This window comes from Heliangelus exortis, chromosome 1, assembly GCF_036169615.1.
Source record: "Heliangelus exortis chromosome 1, bHelExo1.hap1, whole genome shotgun sequence".
Taxonomy (NCBI): Eukaryota; Metazoa; Chordata; class Aves; order Apodiformes; family Trochilidae; genus Heliangelus; species Heliangelus exortis.
In genome coordinates this window covers 138,448,333-138,470,299 of record NC_092422.1, presented here as the reverse complement: position 1 = coordinate 138,470,299, position 21,967 = coordinate 138,448,333, and the positions used below count along the sequence as shown (strand labels likewise).

The 21,967-nt window shown below is 39.9% G+C and overlaps 1 protein-coding gene and 1 pseudogene across 2 annotated transcripts in view; one reads left to right on the top strand and one right to left on the bottom strand.

Annotated features, from left to right (window-relative positions):
- The window catches only part of DGKI (diacylglycerol kinase iota), a 219,170-nt gene that overhangs the window by 73,508 nt on the left and 123,695 nt on the right, over positions 1-21,967 (top strand). For both annotated transcript variants that reach the window (XM_071727048.1, XM_071727056.1), the window contains exons 2-3: positions 8,102-8,210; positions 20,326-20,421. In XM_071727048.1, the coding sequence (XP_071583149.1) occupies positions 8,102-8,210; positions 20,326-20,421 (205 nt within the window). The remainder of the gene's footprint in view (positions 1-8,101; positions 8,211-20,325; positions 20,422-21,967) is intronic.
- Positions 17,380-18,052, bottom strand: LOC139791754 (chemokine XC receptor 1-like; annotated as a pseudogene).

Below are 21,967 nucleotides of genomic sequence, written 5' to 3'. Positions count from 1 at the left end.
GAAAGTCCATGATTAAATTTTACCATCCCAGTCACTTGATTGATTCCAGAATTATTGAAATGTGAGCTTCCAACTCCTTATGTACATTTCTGTCCTGACATAACCTCACTCAAAGGGTTTTGACCCAAGGGTCTAAAGTTTTCTAAATCAATGCTTTCAGGTGCCTACTATTCTGTAGACAGATCATTTAAAAATCATTGGTTGTTGGTTCTATTTTAACTCTTTGGATGAAAGGTGAAAATAGCAACTTAGGGAAGATTGTGCAGGGAATACATATTGGATGGAATTACAGAAAAGATTTTAATGATGAGAAAAGTACAGATCTGGCATAACATCTTGGTAGGAATAACAAAGAAGGATCAAGTGGACTAGACCTGAGATGAGTTTTGATAATTTTATGAATTCATCATCAAACATATGGTAAGTTTGCTGAAAACAGATAAGACTAGATTTCATCATCAGGTCTATTCCAAACCTGGCTTTCATAGCTTTGAAAGATAAAAATTAAACCCAAACCAATCCCAAAAAAATCTCCTAAATCAAATTGGGTTTTATTTCAGCAAAAAATAAAGCAAAATGATTCTTTTCAAGAAAACATTTGTTGGTGCTTTGTGACTTTTAAAAAATGTATTTATTGTTTTTTATTTATTTATTTTTCTCCCTGCTTTCCCAGTCTCATTTATTAGTCTCTTTCTTGGTGAATAACAACGATAAAGGATACTCTTAATCTTTATTATATCACCAATTCTGTTCTCCACACACATTAATTTTCTTTCCTCCACATGCATTCATGCTGCCATTTCTGTTACTCTAAGGATTTCTCCAAGGTCAGTCACCTCTTCTGGTAAGAGTAATTGCCATATTTGTACATATTTTTATTCATAAATAGCACATTTAAACAGACTGGGAGGAACTCTGTTGGTCCTAAAATTTAGTTACCTTTTATTGCAAATCCCCCTTGAAACTTAAGCATATTTGGAAAGAAATTTTGAGAGTTAATGAAGAGTGAAGGCAAAACCCCCTCAACTGAGCAGAAGCAAGACCAAGAAATGGGTGATACCCATTTATGTATAGATATGACCTCTGGTAAAAGCTCAGAGACCTCTGCATGACTGACATTTTCTTTGACTCAAAAAAGACACCACCATGTGGTAGAGGTTCTTTCTCTGTTATCCTGATCAAACTCTCTGCAGGTCTTATGCTCCTTTTGCTTTTCCTCTTATTACCTTTTGTAGGATTCTTGTATGTTACTGATGTGTCTACTTTATTCAAGGAGATGGTCACAGGAAGGCTGGGTGGCTCCTGTATTGACCTGATCAAAACATGCTGTATATGGTATTTGATGTGATAGATCCAAGTGCTTCTACTAGAAATTACTTAATCCAGGACCTGGTGTACTGTAGTTACCTCTCAGCTTTGGGGTTGCTGTTTGAAGTACTTAGTAAGGTTTTCAGTGGAAATACGTTTTATTGTCTTCAGGTTGGTCTCTAGTGGACATGAGCTGCTTATTAGGTGCAGGAGGACTGGGCTTGAGGCTGAAAGCAGAGCTGCATAAATCTGCATTGGTTCCTGGAGTGCTCCCAGCTTCCATGTGGCTTTTATTAAACTGGTCTGTGTGGTGAGGGGTTAACAGAGAGGAAGGATCTTGGAGATATTGATGTTGGATGGCTGGGAAGATCCCCAGGTCTCTGGTTCCCTGGGCAGCAGGCAATGACAGGTGCATAAGCAAGTATTTGAGGAGGTGTTTTGAATACCCTATTTCTTTTACTGTTAATTGAATTTATTGCATAAACATTTGCTGCTGAGGGTGCTTGGGAGTGTCCTAGGTGGAGCTGCTATTTGTATGAATGAACCTGAGGAAAATGGGAAGGTAATGTGAGAGAATAAAAACCACATTGACAAAAGGGCCAATAACTAATCACTAGGATTTCATTTTTGGTAAGTAGTCTGTGGAATTCAAATAAGAAGTTGCGGAGAGGGTTTTATAATAGCCCCCTTAAACCAGCTACAGTCTTAAAGGAGTGGTCACACAGGAGCTTACAGAGTGCTTATGGGGTAACCTAGCAGCAAGTTTTAACCTGAGAAATTTGAAGAGCTGCTGATGAGATACAGGATTTCAAGACATGCTCTAGTGAGCACGGTGGTGTTTTTTGGGTTGCCAGCTGGACTTGGTGATCTTAGCAGTCTTTTCCAACTGTGACTATTCTGTGATTCTGTTCTGGAGGAGAGCCAGCACAGCTTTTCCCAAGGAAGCCAGGACTTGAGTCTCACAGAAATTGCTGAGAGAAGCGTGAGGCCCATGAACCGGGGAGGTCTGGCCAAGGGGAGAGCCCATGGACCTTCCAGAAGGCTTCCAGTCAGGGAGAAAAAAAGCTTTTGGAACTGAAACTGGGGCCTTCAGGTCTGCGTGTGGTTAAACAAAATTTTAAGTGCAGAGAGCGATGAGATGGTTAGCAATCAGTCAGCGTTTTTCAGAGTTTTACCTGGTTTATCAATGAAGACCACCAGGGATCTGTGATGAGAGCAGTGCTGCTCACAGGAAGTGAAGTGTGAGGGGGTTAAAGCTTGCAGCTGCTCTGCACAACGAGCTGGGGTGGGCCCAGGGTGACTGTGGAAAATTTGCAGAAGGATCTTCTGATGCTGAATGACTCTGCAGCAAATTGCAGTTGAAATGTGAAATTGATGAAGGCAAAATAATGCACGAGGGGGTGGGAGGCGGGCACAGAGGTGGGGAGTTTTAAAATTTGGATTTTATGTTAGCATTTAGCACTCAGGAAAGAGATCTTTGGATAACGGTGAAATTATTAAATTGCTGCTTACAGTGATAAAAAAAAAAAAAGCGAGTAAAAGGCTCAGAAAGAGGGAGGCACAAAAAAAGAGAATGATGCAGAGAAAGTATGGTGACATCACTCATGCAGCCACATACTGAATATTTTTTCTACTTCTGACAATCTTACCTCTAATATACTCAAGCTAGAGAACTTTGACAAAGCTAGAACAGCTTCAGTATCAGCAGGAGCCCAAGCTGCCTTAGGTTGCTTGTAGTTGGTGGGGGGAAGCATGAACATGGGTGTATGAATAGAGATCCATAAAATCACAGAAGGTGTAGAGAGGCAAGTGATTACTTGCTGTTCCTCACAATATGATAAACCAATTGAATTATCAAGCAGAATTTTAAAAACAGACCTGGGGAAGTACTTTACACTGGCCATAATTAAATTGTGGAGCTCATTACATAGGCTGCTCTGGAGGCTGAGAGTATAAATGGGTTCAGGGAAGGACTAACACATTCCTAGAGCTAAGAGCCATTACAGGCTATTAGGCACAAAGGTCTGGAAGTGGCCTCCAGCTCAGGAAGTCCTTAAAATACTGATTACTGGAAGCTGGGACTGGAGTATGTCAGGGGAAAGATGACCCAATTTGTTCCAGTGCTTCTCTAAACATCTGCTTCTGGCCATTGTTGAAAATGGGATACTGGACCAGAGAGATTTTTCTGATTTGACTGAAGCTGGCACCTTTTATTTCAAATGCAAAAAATTTGGAAATCTTGATGTTGTAGTGAAATAGTTATTGTCTCATGGTCAGCAAAAGGAGAATATTATGTGCACAGAAGACAAGCTGGGAACACAAGGTTGCAGGAGTGCTGGGCAGTCAGCAAAGATGTGTGGGGAAAACTTAAAGAATGCCAGAGTTTAACTGGTACATTTTCTTCATGACTTTCATAAACACCGAATTACCAGAGTGAAAACCACCTCCAAACAAAGTTGGGTACATATAAATTGTTCCTACAGCACGGAGGCATTTTACAGGGATTTTCAAGCTGTGGTTGGCAAAGCTGAGAGCTGGCAGGCATGGGGTTTATCTACATTGAATATTCAAAGACAAGCAGAGCTATTGTAATGTTATACAAATGACTGTCCTATTCTTGATAAAAATCTAGATTAACTTTGAGAAAAGGCTCCCAAAAATATCTGTCCTGGCAAATGTCCTAGCTGTAGGATGTGTGGAAGCCAGACACTGCATTTTTTATGATCTCTTGACCTTGAAGCTGAGAGACAGTAACTTATGCCCCTGTGAAAAAGAGGGGAAAAACCCCAACATGGAAAGGCAACAACTCCAATATCAGTGGCAACGAAAATGACGCTCAAATCCATCAACCATGTGCAGCACTGCCTCTTTTCCAAATAGAATTTTCTGACTCTTTAATGAGCTGCATACTATTGAGTAATTGTCTTCTGTGGTCTTTGAGGATTTAGACATAATTATTCTGTCTAAACAACTCATTGGAGTATTTTAATATGCCTCAAATGGAGAAAAAGGCTCAGTAAAGCAAAAGCCTTGGATATAAACTCAAATCCTCCTTGATCAAATATGTATTCTTTGATCTAATAAGTAGGTTGAGTCTCACCTGACTTCTCAGCAAAATAAAATTAAATGCTTTTTTTAAAAAAAGAAACAGTTATTATATTGAATATGAATCAGCTTGAATATCTGATTGCTTTTGGTTTCCAGGACAGCCAACTGCTCTGTTAAAGAATTTCCTTAATGGTATCAACTATGGAATTATTCATATATCATATATTATCAAATATTTTTGTTTGTTTTATGTTGAATGACATACACATGTATGAGCACCCATCCCTGCTCACAATGGTGATGGGTTAGCTAAGCTGATAATATCATCTGCTATGAGTTACTGATTACTGGATATGAAAAACTAATTATCCAAATACAGCTCATCACTTATCATGTGGCATTTCCTTGCTGCTGGTTATTACATCAGCAAGCTGACTGGTGTGCCCATTTTAACAGAGTTGTGGACTCCATATGTTGAAGATTGGAATGATAATTTGAAAGCACAGGTTCACTTTTTTTGGCCATCTTGTGTCGGGGGAACAGTGATGACTTTTGCTTCTATGGCAAAGACTGCCTGGTGAGCCTGTGTTTTCATTCATGCAATCAGCACAGTCGAGATGAAACTGCTGGGAAAGATAACTAAAACCCACTCATGTTACCTTCCTATTGGAAAAGTGCCAGATGGTGCACTAGATAAAGTAATATGAGATATGATCACCTGTATACTCAGCATCTGCTCTGTTTCTGAATTTGTGCTGCCTTTCCCCTACATTTTTCATATCTCACCTCCCTTAAACTTATTAGAATTTGAAGGCTATGTGTTTGATCTTAAGTCTAAAGAATTTTTTTTTTGTGGCAAAGGATTCTCTGGTCATGCTGTGTGTTTTGACACTCTGAGTCTCTCTGCTCTGAGGAAAAATTCTGACAAGAAGCTGTGCAAAAATTAGGCATTTTTAGCTTGCTCCTAGGCCTAAGGGTCACTTCTGGCTGGTTCATGCAAATTTGCAATCCCTGAGATCGATTTAAGGCTTCAGTGTTAACACAAACCTAAAAAAAAAAAAAGGGCATGATTTTCATGCCTATGTTTTGTGTGCTTTCCAGACAAAGTCATAAATCCAGCTTGGCATGCAGGGGAAGGGTGGGCTGTTGGCACAAACCTGTGCCAAATCTCCCCCAAAAGGCTCATCAGCCTCAGCTCACTGTTGAAGGAGCGTGGGCCAAGTCTCAGGTTCTGCTGCAGGAGGCTTGCACATCTCTAATTTTGACTTCAAACAGTACTCAAGGCTGGATGCTGAGATATCTGTAGCTGTTCATTAGGCACATTTACCTTTTCAGTCATTGCTGAATGTGCCTTCCAGCTGGAAGCCTTGTCCTCAGGCTGGTCAGATAAATTTGTTCCTACAAACATTCATCACAGACTTTAGTAAATTCTTTTAGTGGATGTGTGCAACTTTATAGGCTGTGTTGCTTGACAAGCAACAGGCAGTAAGCCATGCTGCCTGAAATTGTTGACATTTTTCATATAATAATAATTAGTTGCTTTTTTAAATTAAAAAATTAATTTAGACACCTTTACTTAACTACCATTTTGCACAAAGTGGGTGCTACCTTCCTGGCTTATGAGGACAGTATTAAGCAAGTAAAAAATGTGGTCATAGAATCATAGAATTGGCTGGGTTGGAAGGGACCTCAGAGATCATCAAGTCCAACCCTTGATCCACTCCCACTGCAGTTACCAGACCATGCCACTGAGTGCCACATCCAGTCTCTTTTTAAATATCTCCAGGGATGGAGAATCCACCACTTCCCTGGGCAGCCCATTCCAATGCCTGATCACCCTCTCTGTAAAGAAATTCTTTCTAATGTCCAACCTAAACCTCCCCCGGCACAACTTGAGACCGTGCCCTCTTGTCTTGCTGAGAGTTGCCTGGGAAAAGAGACCAACCCCCACCTGGCTACATCCCCCTTTCAGGGAGTTGTAGAGGGTGATGCTATCCCTTCTCCACCAGAACAGATTGCCATGTTTAAGACATAAGAATGTACCTTTTCTTTTTTCCCAGGAAGCACTAATAACTAAACTGATACTCAAACAGCATGGAAGGAGACTGACAAATACTGGTATCTGTTTCCTGGAGAAAAACATATATAATAAAAGATCCAACATTGTAGTTTCTTGTGGTTTATTTCCTTAAAGCCTTAATCTGATCATTGAGAAGGGTGCATAGTTTATGTTGTACTGACATATATAGCAAAAAATCTTTTTTGCTAAATGTTCTCTCCTGATACATTGTCAGCTAGTGAATGTCTTTTCCTTGGGCTTCTCCCCTCTTACTGATTTTTGTCAAATGCAAAATATTTTGGAAAAAACCCTTAATGTCAATGTCTTGCCCACACTGTGAAGTAGAAGGGGGGCACATGGTGTTACTGTGCCAAGTTGTTCATGCTACCCACAGGAAGAGGAATTTAAGAAATTCTGATTCAGCCCACTCAGCTTTTCTGAACGTGCACTGGGATCAGTGAGACTTCCAAGCTCCTTTATTGTGGATATATTTTGCAAAGTAATATATATTGCACATTATATATTTTCAGGACAATTAAATGATTTATTTAGCATGTGGCTGACCTGGATTGTCATCAGTGGCTCAATTGACTTTTATTGCCTTGGGACAGTGTTAAGATTAGGAGATGCTATAAATAGCTGTTGCACTGTGGGAGTGGTATCACAAAAATGCACTTTATACAACCAGACTGTCATTTTGCTTTGTGGGGGATGAGTGTATTTGGCTTAGAAAAAGAGATCTCTCCTTGAGATGTTTTTGTCTTCTTTTGAATCACTGCAGCTGAAGCTGTGAGATTGCTTTGGCCACCACCATCAGATGCTAAAATATACAAGGTGATAATGTTATGAAGCTTCATGAAACCTAATGTCCAAAAGCAGATGAGCTTTGTGTTAGCAGGGTAGTGTGCTGCCTTCTGCCCAAAAACTCACTTTTTGGGGCTGATATGGCAGAGCTGGGTGCTGCTGGGGAAACAGGCAGTGGATATGCTGTCTCCATTTGTGGACTGTTTCTGGTCACCATCTGTGACTTTTAACAGAGGCCATTATCTGTACCTCAAAATCTATGAGAATGACTTTGGTCCAAAAAGATAGAATTGAAATGTACACAGAAAGAAGCTGTCATACCTCGAGGAATGCTGATGTGGTCAAAAAGGGTACTAGTGTGTGACTCTCTCTCCTGACTAATTGTGTTTCCATGTCTTGTTTTACATAATCTGATGCTGAATGGATGATTTTCCCCAGCCCATAAATTAAGCAAAAGCAACAGATGTTGTCCTCTTCGTATCAGACTCTTATTTCATTCCTCTGATAAAAGCTATTTGGAATTATGCATAAATTGACCCCGCAGGTTCAGCTGGTGAGTAAGGAGTAGGTGTAATGACTGTGGTCTCCACTGAAACTGGCAAACAGAACCACATGTAGTCCACTGGATTTGATATTTGAGCTTAGTGCCAGATGCGTAACTGATCTTCATTAAACAGTCATTTTCAGTGATCAGATTGCTTTATTCTCTTCCTAAAGTGCTTTAGCAGGAGACAGCATTCAAGCACCATTTCACCCAGGTTGTAATTAGATGCTGCCCTGCCTCTTCTGTTTTTTGTAGAGGGGTGGGGTGGATAATTGTATTGGGTAATTATATTGGATATACACTCCATTTATTTATTTCTTTTTCTTTTCAATTTGCAGGAAAGCAATCTCCAGGTCAGGCCTCCAGCACTTGGCTCCTGTGCACTCGCTCAACATTGCAGTCTCCAATGGACCTGTGAAGGAACCAAGGGCGGCCTTAGAATGGACTGTAGGTGTCTGGGGGTTTTTCACAATTAATTTGAGCAGTGTTTCTGGCCAGTACTCTCTCTATCCTTAACTCAACATACAACATTTTGTTGCTATCAGAACCAGTGCTGGTCAGCAGGAACATGCTTCTTTTATGAAGTAAAAGGCTGAGACATGAAAACTTGTAGAGACTTGAGCAGCATGGGACAGCTCTTTTAGATTTTCCAGCTCAGAAATTATATGGCTATATTTGCTCACTGCCTTCTGGAAAAGGTCTGCCATGCAAAGGTGATCTGATTTTAGCACACCAAGCTTTTGTACCCAATTTTGGCTGGATGGGCCAAAAGTTAAGACTGAGCTGGCTGGGTCTGGAGAGTAGGTAATAGAAATCTTTGGCCATGCTGCTTTGGTGACATGGGTAGATTTCTTCTGGGCCCAAGCTGGGCTGTTGACACAAAGAACATATATTTCCATAAGTGGTTCATATACCCCTACCCTCCCCATCTTGCTCCTCTTTACTAATGTTTCTGGACTGGTTCAGAAGGGGGCAGTTTAGGACTGTCTAGAATAGAAAGGGACCTACAGTAATCCAACTTCCTAACCAGAAGTTAAAGCATTTCATTAAGGGCATTATTCAAATGTCTTTTAAACACTGACAGGCTTGGTGCATCAAGCACCTCTCTAGGAAACCTGTTCTGGTGTTTGATCACCCTCTCTGTTTCCTAATGTCAAGTCTGAGCCTCCTCTGACACAGGTTTGAACCATTCCCACACACCTTCCATGTGGTTATGCACTGGTCTGTGCTAAGAAATTGAGCCTTAAGCCAGCAGTTCACACAAACATCACATTTAAAGCAAGACATTCAAGTAGATCTTGCACATGACTGTTGGTAAAGAAGTCAGTACACTGCAGTATCAGCTGGCTTTTAGGTGAAGATAACTTATGTTGTGATGAAGATGGCTTACATTTATCTCCATTCTCTATACCTAGAACACCTAGAATGGTGTTCTAGGTGGCATACTTTGCTTTAACCCTAACTGTTGAATTTCAAGTTTAAGAGGATGAAATTTTACAGACTATGCTGCAGAAAGCTTGATTAGATTTGCTGTGATCTTCTGCAGTACTGTTAAATGAGTTAAAATGAGTTCAAAAGTTTACATAGAATTCTCTTGGAAGAGCTTTGGAGATTACCTTGATCTTTCCCTCCAGAAACATTCGGGTCTTGATGCAACAAGGTATTAAAATACATACCTGCTTTGTGTTATCAATACTGTTTAGTAGAAATCTGGTGAAATCAGTCACATACATGAAGGGTTAGGCACAGTCTATATTAAATACCTTCTAAACTGTACTTAGAAAGCAATAGTAGCAACAAAACCACCAAAGAAAAAAGCTAAACTCCACACCCAGCAACCACAACTTACCCTTCTTCAAAGTCAGTCACCTGCTACTCATTTTACCAGGTCCTGCCTCATGTGATCCCAGTACATAAATACTGCAGGACTTGATATAGGTTGGTGAATACTGATTAAATATTGTAGCTCTCTGTGTGTGTGTTGGGTGATTTTGGACTTTGCTTCATGGTTTATGGTTTTAGATTTTTGATCAGTTCAATTTCTCAGCTGTCCCAGCCTCTCAGATTGGTGTTGTGCTTTATTTCACACTTGGATTGGAGAAGGGAGGCAAGCCTGGGGTGTGTGGGGAAAGGGGCAGGATAACAATTAGAATACATCTGTGTATGGGAAGAGCCTGAACTGACCAGCTGTAGCTGACTGTGGGGATGAAAGACATTTCCTAAATCTGAGGCCTGGTGTAAGAGATAACAGGGAGGTGATTTGCAAATGTGAAGAAACTGAGATGGACCAAATTTATAATGGGTAGTGAATGTCAATTGAAAAAAAAAAAAACCAACAACCCCCCCCCCTCCCCCCCTTTATAATACTGATTCTTAATCCCAAACTTGTATTTGGGAGAGTGAAAGGATATTTGGACTAAGATGTATTGGAGCCAGGCAGGAAGTATTTGTATTTAATCATTGGGAAGACAGCATTAATCAGTGCATGTTGCAACCCCATCTGTATCATCCTGCTCTTTAGTATTTCTGAGGATGATTCTCCAAGGACTCAGGATGGGAGATCTTTCCAAAGTCTAAGTGATGAGAACATAAGTTGTCACTTGACTTTGCAGTAGCAAATGTTTCCTCCTTGTTATCTTCACAGTAATAACTGTAAAGAATTCCCTTGGCTATAGTCTCCATTTTTGGTATCTCCTTGCCAGTGATTTGCCATTATCAGATGATCTTGTGAACAGGACACTGATTCAGGGAGTGGGATTTCCATTCCCTGCTCTGCCACTTACCTTGTGAGCAAGCTGAGATGGATTGTTTTGCCACACAATATATTAACCTCTCTACCTGTAAAACAGTTGATGATTATGATGTCTCTTAAGACCCCTTACATTAGAGGCAGCATTGCTTTATTATTGTTATTGTTACTATCCATCATCTCTGAGGTTTCTTTTCTCTCACACACCTACAAATGCTCAGTTTCATCACAGCTGTTACATGTAATTCAAGTTAACTTGCAGATTTTTTGCCTTGTTAACTACAATCTTTTTACAGCAGGGCCATATAGAATGCATTCTCTGGAGTAGGTGATGTAATATAGCCAGAGGGCAATGAAGAATGTGCCTCACCAAAATGGAACCACCTCAACTGCCTGTCCCTGTGATAAGTTTATTCATAGCCTCTTCTCCCACACTTCCCCATTTTAGACATCACTCCCAAGAATTAAATGATAAAGTAGGCAACACTAGTGCAGATTTTCAAGTAACTGTGGACTGAGCCACATCATACCGGGCCTTTGTACCATTCTGGACACAGGCCTTTATATATTTTTGTACTGACATTTGCTCCCAATGAAAATAACCAGAGGCTTTTGTGCAAAGTCATCCTGTAGTTTCCTTTTAAGTACTGCCTTCTTGCTCTTGCTTTCTTTGGTGAAAAATCCTGACAGCCACTTAGGATATTAGTGTGTTGAGCATTTCACTGGCCAAAATTGTCTCATTACTTTATTTGCCCCTTATGCATCTGTCTATTGATGCCAGTTTCTTGCCTACTCATTAGTAGGCATTTATGGCATGTGACTGCAAGGCATACAACTCATGTCCACTGAGAGGCATTTGAATACATGCACTTCTATTCTTAGAGTTCCATGAAAAAACCTGAGACTACTCTGTGCTTTGCAGAGTTCTCTGGGTGCAAGATGAGAGTTCTTCAGAGGAGAAATATTATAACCTTAAGCCTTAAATTACATGTATTAGAGACACAAAGTCTTCTAGATCTTAACAAGAGTAGAAAAACAGGTATTTGAGTAGAAGTTGAAAACTGACATTTGGCAATATGTGATACCAGTTTTGTAGGTTTTAGGTGTACCTGCTTCTATAAAATCTGTTGGTTGAGATGGTCTATTCATTTGCATAGCATCTTTTAACATGCAGGAAAACCATGATCTTTATTTTTTCTACTAAGTAAGTATTAGAGGACTGCTGGGCTGTGATCTCACTAGGATCATGGAGACATAGTGCTATAGCATGTGACTTGAGTGGCATAATGGATAGATATGTACTTTTTAGGAAGGACAAAACCAGGATGGTGAGGATGGGGTATTGGCCTTTGTATGTGCATCAGGAATACTTGAAATCCTGCTGTGGGATGGATGATGATCCTGTAAAGAGCTTATGGATCAAGATTAGAGGGTAAACCAACATAGGCAAATATGGTTTTAGGGTGTTTGCTTTGGTCAGAAAGAGGTAGAAAATGAGACCTTCTCCAGACAACTGGAATAAGCCTCATGTTTGCAGGCCCTGTTACTCATGTAGACAACATGAGCCATCCTGATATTCTGAAGGAACATTAGGGCTCAGGCAATCCAGGAGGTTTCTGAAATGTATTGATGAGAACTTCCTGACACAAGTGATTGAGGAGCTGATGAGAGGATGTGCTCAGCTGGATCTCATACTTATGAGCAAGAAAAAACTGGTGGGAAATGTGAAGGTAGGGGCAGTTTTGCCTGTAGTAATGGTGACATGGTTCAGGATCCTGAAAAGATGGAACTAAGCAGACAGTATGATCATAGCCTTGGATTTAAACAGAGAAGACTGGTTCAAGGAGCTGTATGCAAGAGTTATATGTGACAGGACTCTGAAAAGCAGAACTAGTTCATATTTAAAGACCACCTTCTCAGTGCTCTAGAACAGTCTGTTCTCACATGCAGTAATGTAAAAGCCTGTATTTATACATAAGGAGCTCCAAACAAAAATCAAATATTGGAAAAAAAACACAACACCCCTAACAAACACCACCTCCCCCCCAATCCTCCCCAAAACCCAAACACATCCATTCACCAATACAAGAGGTGGAAGCAGGGTCAGGCCCACCAGGAGGATTATAGAGGGGGCTAGGAAGTTTCAAAGGGATGGGGTAAGGAAAGATGGAGCTAATCTGGAGCTGCATCTGACAGGAACATGAAAGGCAACAAGAATGATTTCTGTAGGCATATTAGCAGCACTAGAAACAGTAGGAAAAATGGTGTAGGGAACTTGATGACAAGGGACATAGAAAAATCAATGTGCTCACTGGCATTTTTACCTATATTTTTACTGGCAAGACCTGTCTTTGAGAATCCAAGGCCACTGACATCCCTGGTTGAAGCAAGGAAGGTTTAGATTCTTTTGTGTAGGATGATCAGATTAGGGACCATTTAAACAGATTAAATATCTAGAAGTTCAATGGACCTGATGAGATGTGTGGTGATGCCATTGCAAGGCCAGTTGTCTTTTAAAGGCTGTGATGATTAGAGGAGGTTCCTGAGGACTGAAACAAAGCAAATGTCAATCCTGTCTTCAAGAACAGCAAAGTGGAGGATCCAGGGAACTACTCTCTTGAATTCCTAGGGAGAGGGGTAGAGCAAATCCTTCTTGAAGCCATTACCAAAAAACTTAGAGATAAGAAAGTGATCAAGAGTAGTCAGCATGGATTTATGGAGGGGAGATCATACCTGAATAACTTGACAACCTTTTGTAAAGAGATGACTGGCTTGGTAGATGACAGGAGATTTCTTGTTATATTGACTTTTCCAAGACTCAAAATCCTTGTGTACAAACTGATGGTGGATGAGCTAGATAAATAAAACAGTGAGGTGGCCCATGAGAGGTGTTTTTAATCAGTGAATGTAACTTTGCAGCGAATCTGTTGCATTCTGTGGGTCTTTTTGGCATGAGTCAGTAGTGTTGTTCACCTACTTTTATGAACTGGAAGTTTTTAAAGTGCCTAATGATATAGTACACTTTATATAATTAATGTATGGTCTACATATAATAAAATATATTTTCAGTCTACATTTATTTCCATGTGAACCATTTGGCTTCTGTATCAGAAGCCTTAAAGCTATACTAATTTTCACACTGCAGGATACTTTCCTTACATTAGGGTCTCTGCCTGACTGTTTTTTAATTGGAAACAGAGTATTCAGTTGAAAAGAGATCTACATTATCAGATGCTCACATGAGAAAGTAGAACCCTGGGGAGTGGTTATCTAATAAGTCAGATAAAAACATGTGGAGGTGCTTGGGAGCTTTAGTTTCACTTAAATAAGTAGAGGTGAGTGCAAGCTCCATGTACACTTAAAAACTGCCAAAATTTTGTATGTGGATGACACTTGAAGCAATGTGTTCAGGATGACTAGCCCTACTTTGCTGTTTGTTTTTCATCAAGGTTTGAGAACTAATGTTGGGTTTTTTTCAGAGAGAGATAAAAAGAGGTATGACATATTTCAAAATGAAAGCCATATCTATTATTTTTTTTATAGAAGTACAGAAGATGCAGTGATATTACAGAAGGTGCCTTTCTTGAAAATAGATATTTTTTCACATTGTTGCCAAAAGGACTGAAGTTAAGAACTTTTCAGCGAGAATAATGGTTCATGAGAACAAGAGAATAATCATCTGAGTTGATACCATCTGGACATTGCTTCTCCATGAAGAAAAGCATTATTGTGCTTCTGCAGATGATGGTAACAATTTCAAAAACTTAGCAGAGAGTAAAGGAGTAAGAAACTGATGTAGGGATGGTGGAAAGCATGGTGGAGGAAGGGAGAATGGAAGAAAAAACTAGAGAATGTAGTGAACCTAGACCTGAAAGTTGAACACACAAAAATAATTGTGAAAGTTGAAGTGTTTTGTTGAAGTTTTTGAAGATATGATGTAGTAGGTATAGATGTATTAAATTTGAAATAGTATTTTTTTAAAAAAAGGGGGATTTCTACATGAATAGTACTCCCAAATTAAAATATGCCTTGATGCTGTTAAAGTTGAGAATTTCAATAAACAGAAAAGCATCTAGGATGTTGCTATGGCTTGCAACATGAGCACTAGAAACTCTGGAACTGCAGAGTTAAGGGTAAAACAGAAGGCAAACTAAAGAGAATGACATTTGGGAAAGACATGCAAACAAACTTTTTTTCTGCTCAATAGTGACCTCATACAGGACTAAAGCAAGTATTTTGCTTACCAATATTTAATTAATTTTCACTGAGCACTAGTTTTACAATAATTGTAAGTTTATCACCCAAAATATATTTGTATGATTACTGTCCCTCACTGGAGTGTTAACAAAGGGAAAAAATTATTACTGGCTTATTTTAGAAATCTGTCTCTCACAATTTTTTGCAGAAACACCGATCATGGCAGGAGTGTAGCTTTCCTTCACTCCTTCCACTACAACTGGACTTCACAACTCCTTTGAACTAGAAAGTTGAGCTGCCTGGTGTATTTGTTTGGCTTGCACTAGGACTGCTTAACATGGCAAATTAAGTTACCCAGTTTTATCTGCATTGCTTTTGAAACCAAGCTGACTCCAGCCTGAAGAACAGTGAGGTACTGAAATTCTTAAGAGCTTTAATTATAAACACTTGCTCTGTCATTTAGCCATGCTGGGACACTTAAGAGAAGAAACCTCTCTGAATTAGTGGAATGTGTTAGGAGCACCTAATTACACTGTTCCAAAACTCCTTGTCCTTGCATTTCTTCTCCTCTCTTCCTTCACAGAAGATTACATGTGGGTTTCGTTTTATGTGCAAAGAACTTTTGCCATACTGAAATAATTTTTCTTTGCCATTAAGGTAGTAATGGCTCAGGAGCAATCAAACGGGAGGTCCCCATCTGGGAGAGCATATTGAGTCTGTGTGTCCCCTGTGAGAGAGGCTGCATCTGCCAGGAAAGCACTGAAGCCTCCGCTTCAGTGAGCAGGGGCTCTTTCTCTTTAGAGGACACTGAGTTTTCACCTACATGCGAGGCCTGGGAAGCCAGGTGAGGAAATAAGAGTTGCCAGTTCTCTTTTCAGCTGCAGAATATGAGGTTGCAGTCTTAGCTGTTTTATCCACCACAACAGATGTGTCCCTCTTCTACAAAGCAAAGTGCCTAAAAGCATGATTTGACAGAGCAGCTTAGCTGCTTGAACACCGAGTTGTGACTGAAAACATCAGTCCCACTGAACCCACCTTTCACCCACCACTCCTTGTGTCAGATCCAGCAGTTGTGTGGTCACAGGGTGAGTCAATTTATCTGGTTGATTTGGTAGCAAAAAGGAATCTATTTTTTTTTCAATTTGTTGAACTGATTCATATGTAGCTTCACAGCCACCAGATCTGGCAGGAGGGAAATGGCAAGAGCATAAGATTAGAGTCTTAGGGGTGAGGGACTGAAAGAGGATAACTGCCTCTTCATTAGCCATTTACTTCTAATGGCACCATAAAGACATAAAGTACACAATAAACCAAACTGACAAATTACTTATGAAAAGGTTGCTGAACAAAAAATCTTGTGAAAAAATATCTGTGTCAAAATATACAAGTGATAACATAGTTTTTATCATGCTTTGGTTTTCTGTTAGACACAAGCCCATACTGGAGGTGATCACAGTGACCTCTGTCAGCTTATGTGTTGGTAGATGGAGTAACCTTTTGTCCATCACATTCTGGAATATTGCCTGTAAATTTTGGAGCAGAAAATATTAATTTGCTGAAGTCAAAATTCTTCATAGAAATGTACCGATTTTTGTCAACATTTCTTATTTGATTTGATTAAAAATTAGGTGTGGAAAAGGTTAAGGCATTTGCCTTTGACTAGATCATCCTGATTTTCATAAGCTTCAACAAAACATATCCTATACATGACAGTGCCCTGTAAAATTTAAAACAGTGAAGTTCAAATATTTTTCTCTGATCTTATTGAGATGAAGTAATATATAGGCAAAGCTTTTTGTGGGAGGTCACTTTATCTTAGGAAGTCTCAGGTCTTTGCTCTAATTCAGGATGGAAGCAGATTTTTCAAATGTCAGTTTGCTGGAACTGAAATGATGAGTTTTCACACACAGTGCTGCAAAATTGTTTATGGCAGTAGGTATCTGGAGGTGTGCCACTTATACCAGATCACACCAAGTTATTTACATTTTTATTATCTAGTCTTGTCAGAACTCTATCACAGCATGAGCTGCAAAGGTCATCCTTGTAGACTACTTACTGATTTTATTTACACTGTGATGTAAAGTCAGACGTGTGAATCTATGATACAGTCTGGAAAATTATGGAACAAGCTCAATCAGTGTAAACTAGGTTATGGAAATAGGCCACTTTGTCTTTAGAAATCCTGGTTGGCAAGTTATGTGGACAGGGTCTGAATGGAATCTTTAATGTAATTTTGATTCCTCATTAAAAATTATGTCCCAAGAGCTGTGTGCTTTCTTGCTTAGCTTTCATGGCTGAGCATTCCTAAACAGCTTTTATAATTTATAAAATTTAGCTCTGGGCTGTAATGTTGAATTTGCACTGTTTTGTCAGCAGAAAATGTGCTGAGGTCAAACACTCTTTGAGCTCATACCCTTCTGCTTTGGTCCTCTTGCCTGGTACCTCATAAACTAGACAGGAAGTGAATATGTTGAGTAATACTGTGAGCATAGTCATCTTATTAGTATGATGTGATGAGGCTTCCATGAAGTGCTGTAAAACTGATACAGAGAAAAACTGCTGGAGAAAACTGGTGTAATATAAGGATTAACTTGAAGGGAAAAAATTTACAATCTGAATAATTGACCATCTGAGTAAGGCTTGAAGAATTTCTTCAGATAACTCAAGTTCCTAAAGGCTATTTTGCATTATCAATATCTTAAGGTAACAGAATACAATAACCCCAAAAAAGAAAACAGTAAGAGCACATTTCTCAGATAAATGTCAAGCCTTTCCCATTTCCAGAAGGCATAATCACAGCTCTTGACCCCATAAAAGTGTTCTTGCACTGTGGTCTGAATCATCTCAGGAACCACAATATGCTACCAGTCCAAAGAGCCAAGCTCACTAGAAAACCACAGCACTATGTCTGGGATCTAAGAGTTGAGAGAGGGTTCACTAAGGACAGGTACTGCAGGACAGTCATGGGAGGCAGAAAGAAAACAGCACTGTAGTAGCCAGCGGAGAAAACATCATTCACCATTTTGCAGAGGAACTCACCAAAAATCCACCCAAAGGACAGGTCCACAGCCCAGAAAAGGCAGAATACAGGAGAAGACTAAATCGAAGACAGAGATTAATGATGAAGATGTTAATTGAAAATGTAAGGTTTTCATATTTGAAGGATATCTGTAACACTAATGTTTTCTGGCAGGCTAAGCAAAAATGCCAGAGTGTAGATGGCTGTAGTGAGATGGGTGTAAAACACAAAATAGTCACCTGTTTTGCAGACATTGCTGTCATTAATAAAGTATTCATATGAGTAATTAACATCTGAATCATTTGGATTATGTTCTTCATCCATTTGTGCAAATCTTGAGCAGTTCTCCAGCAGCTACTTCAAAGACCTGCAACAATCAAACCAGAATTTTGGTGAAAATCAACCTGATAACTAAACTGCAGTGATGGAGCTTCTATTTTAAGGGACAAAAAGAAGCAGTGAAACTGCCCTGTTTGTCCTATTTTGGGGAAAGAAAGGAGTAATTTCCTCTTATGTCTAGAGCATGAACAGGTAGGTAGTTACTAGAGATTTACCCCCAAAAGCGATTCTTCCCCTCTACTCTGTAGTTGTGAGACCCCCATCTTGAATACTGCATCCAGTAGTAAGAAAGAAAGACTTCAGTCTTTTGGAATGAGTCCAGAGAAGGGCCAAAAGACAGTCCAGGAGCTGGAGCACCTCTGCTATGAGGAGAGGCTGAAAGAGCTGGGATTGTTCAGCCTGAAGGAAAGAAGACTCTGGGACAACTTTCCCATACCTGAAGGGAACCTACTGGAAGGCTGGAGAGGGACTTTTTGTAGTGTGTCCAGCAACAAGACAAGGGGAAAGGTTTTAAACTGAAGGAGAATAGGTTTACACTGGATACTAGGAAGAAGTTCTTTAGTACGAGGGTGGTGAGACTCTGGAGCAGATTATCCAGAGAAATTGTGAATGTCCCTTCCCTGGAAGTGTTCAAGGCCAGGTTAGATGAGGCCTTGAGCAACCTTGTCTAGATGAGAGGTGCCCCGGCCCATAGCAGGGAGACTGAAGTAGATATTTAAGGATCCTTCCAACCTAAGCCATTCTATGATTATAAAAGTGCTGAAAAGTCTCACCTAAACTATCATGCACTGACTGTACAGTTTAGGAAGACCTCTGTCCTAGGGAGTGTACAATTCAGGTGGAAAGGCACATGAAAGTTGAGAAGAAATGGAGGTACAGAACAGGGTGTCACTAAATGAAGATTAATCAGGGTGCAATGGCAGTCAACTGGAATCCAAGTCTCACTCTCATCTAGTTCTTTTCTGGGGGATAATACTGAGTCTGACATCAATGGCAATGTTTCTGATTAAGCCAAACCACCTGTAGACAAGTAGACCTCTCACCAGAAAAAAACCCAATGTTGTTTTGTCCTCCTGGGTATTACATTCAGGCTTGCATAAGTCTTTGCTATTGCAGATGCACTTCTATTCCCAAATCCAAAGGATTTTGCCATTACCTAAGAAATCTCCATGGCAAAAGAAGCTTTGTCATTTCATCTCTTTGAAGCTGTCAGTGTTATTTTAAATAAATTATTTTAACCAAGATGGCTATTTCAGAGCATCCTGCTGTCGGCCGCCATCTGCTTGGTAAGATGTCATCATTTGTGACTTCTGCAGTGTGGGAACCAAATGTCAGAGACTGTCAAAGTGTTTTCCATCATGCTCTAATTCTGACTGAACTGAAATCTTGTTTATTCAGCTTGCTCAATAAGTGTAGAGTAGACTTCTCAGGCTTTTTAGTTGAGCCAGGATTACAGTTAAGTGCAATCTGTAGTCTTTATACAACCAAATTTCCCCAGAAAAAAGACTTTTTATAGAATTAAGATGGAGATTTGTTTAAATGAAGCTGTCAAAGAAAAATCAGATGTTAATCACTGCTAATTGTCAGTGTGCTAGGTAGTTTTTTGTTGGTTTTTTTTTTTTTTTGTTTTTTGAGAGATTTTTGTCAGTTAAATCTATCATTCTTTCCAGTATAAAATTAAAGTCTAGTCTTAATGTTTTGTCTAAGTTTTCATAAGCTTACAATGTTGAGTCAGCCATTTTAAAGGAAGCATTTTTCTTTGTCTAAAGTATCCTGTCATCTTCTATCTCAGTGTGTTATTTTGCCCTTCTTAGCCTAGTTCTCAAATTTTTTGGCTTCTCCAATTGAAAGTTCAGTAACCATGCTTTTCTTTCATCTCTCTTGATTTTCTGTTTCTTTAAAATTCTGTGTAGGTCTCATGTTTATGAAAGCTAGAGTCACAGTTAACCTCTGCAGAATGTGGAAAGAATATGGACAAAGTTTCACTGAACTGTACACTACAACTACTCTGGATTGGTGACACATCATTCATTGTGTCATCAGCATCCTTTAAGCAGGACTGGTCAGCCAGGGTAATACTGTAATGGGTTTGTGTTGAAGAAAAACAAAATAACACACGGTTGTATGGTTGTAGGCGTTTGGGGATTTTTTTTCTTTCCCTTAATTCCTGGTGAAAATCAGATTTTTGTTTTTATTGGTTTTTTTTCCTTGACACATACACGGTGAATTTCACAAACCACATTATCATCTTTTCTCAGGAAAATGCTGTGAATGGAGAGCATCTGTGGCTGGAGACAAATGTTTCTGGGGACCTCTGCTACCTGGGGGAGGAAAGCTGCCAAGTCAAATTCTCAGTGAGTTACTTTCAGATTTCCTTCTGTCTTTCTGAGTTAACAAACCTGAATTCAGAGAGATACAGTACTCAGACACTTGAGACCTTGAATTGTTTGCTGTTATTTCTTGTGTTCCAGAAGGAATGCAAGAAGGGCAAAAGGTTGCTGATTAAATACTTCAGTGCTCAGGAAAAAAAAGCCTCAAACAATCTTGACCCAGATTATTTACACAGTGAGATGGCTGTATTTAATAGCTTTATTAACATGGAAAGAGGAAAAAGGTTAGCATATTGAGGTATTTCAGAAGTGTTCAGAGAAAGTAGCCCATTTCATTTATACACACAAGCATATAGGTTGGATTGATGGCCAGAGGTTCAACAAGGCTAAGAGCTGGGTCCTGAACTGGGGTCACAACAACCTCAGGCAGTGCAACAGGCTTGGGGAAGAGTGGCTGGATTCTGCCCAAAGGAATGGGACCTGGAGGTGCTGTTAAACAGCTGGCTGAATAGGAGCCAGCAGTGTGCCCAGGTGGCCAAGAAGGCCAACAGCATCCTGGCTCGTATCAGAAATCATCGTGGCCAGCAGGAGCAGGGAAATGATGGTGTACTCAGCACTGGTGAGGCTGCACCTTGAGTACTGTGTTCAGTTCTGGGCCCCTCACTACAAGAAGGACATTAGGTGCTGGAATTTGTCCAAAAGGCAACAAGACTGGTGAAGGGTTTGAAGAATTTCTAAGGAGAAGCTGAGGGAACTGGGGTTGTTCAGTTTGGAGAAAAGGAGGCTAAGAGGAGACCTTATGGCTGAAACGACTGCTTGAAACAAGGTTGTAGTGAGGAGGGGACTGGTCTCCTTTCCCAAGTAACAAGTGTTAGGACAAGAAGAAATTGCCTTAAGTTGTGCCAGAGGAGGTTTAGATTAGATATTAAGAAAAATTTATTCAGTGAAAGGGTTGTCAGACACTGGAACAGGCTGCCCAGGGTGATGGCAGAGTTACCACCCCTGGAGGTATTTTGAAGATGTGCAGATGTGATGCTTAGGGATGTGGTTTAGTGGTGGACTTGGCAGTGTTCAGTTTATGGATGAACTTGATGATCTTAAAGTGACCATCTTTCTCCTGATGGTTCTTTCCAACCTAAATGACTTTATGATTCCATATCACTTACTGGGGTTTGTGAGAGTAGAGTCTGATAAAATCTTTGCAATTTTCAATCACTGAGAGGATTTGAGCCGAATTTCCCATACTCATGAATGCACTCACCAGCAATCAGTGCACTCATATTTGAGCTTTTACCTTTTATTTGAGGACTGACTTCACCTATTGAAGCATTTCCACTGTGTATGAAAAAGTTTCATTTGGCTGATCCCTAACCCATACATGTCTCTTCTCTGACTGGAGAGTCACTGTTATACTTGCTTTAGCAACTTTTCACCTAGTATTTCATTTAAACTGCTTCAGCAGAAGAGAATAAAAAACCTAACCTCTTGTATTGGTATTTAGAAAACATGGTGAGAGAATAAGGATCCCGTGTTTAAGCTCCTGCTTTGAATCGGTGCTCAGGGGAGCATT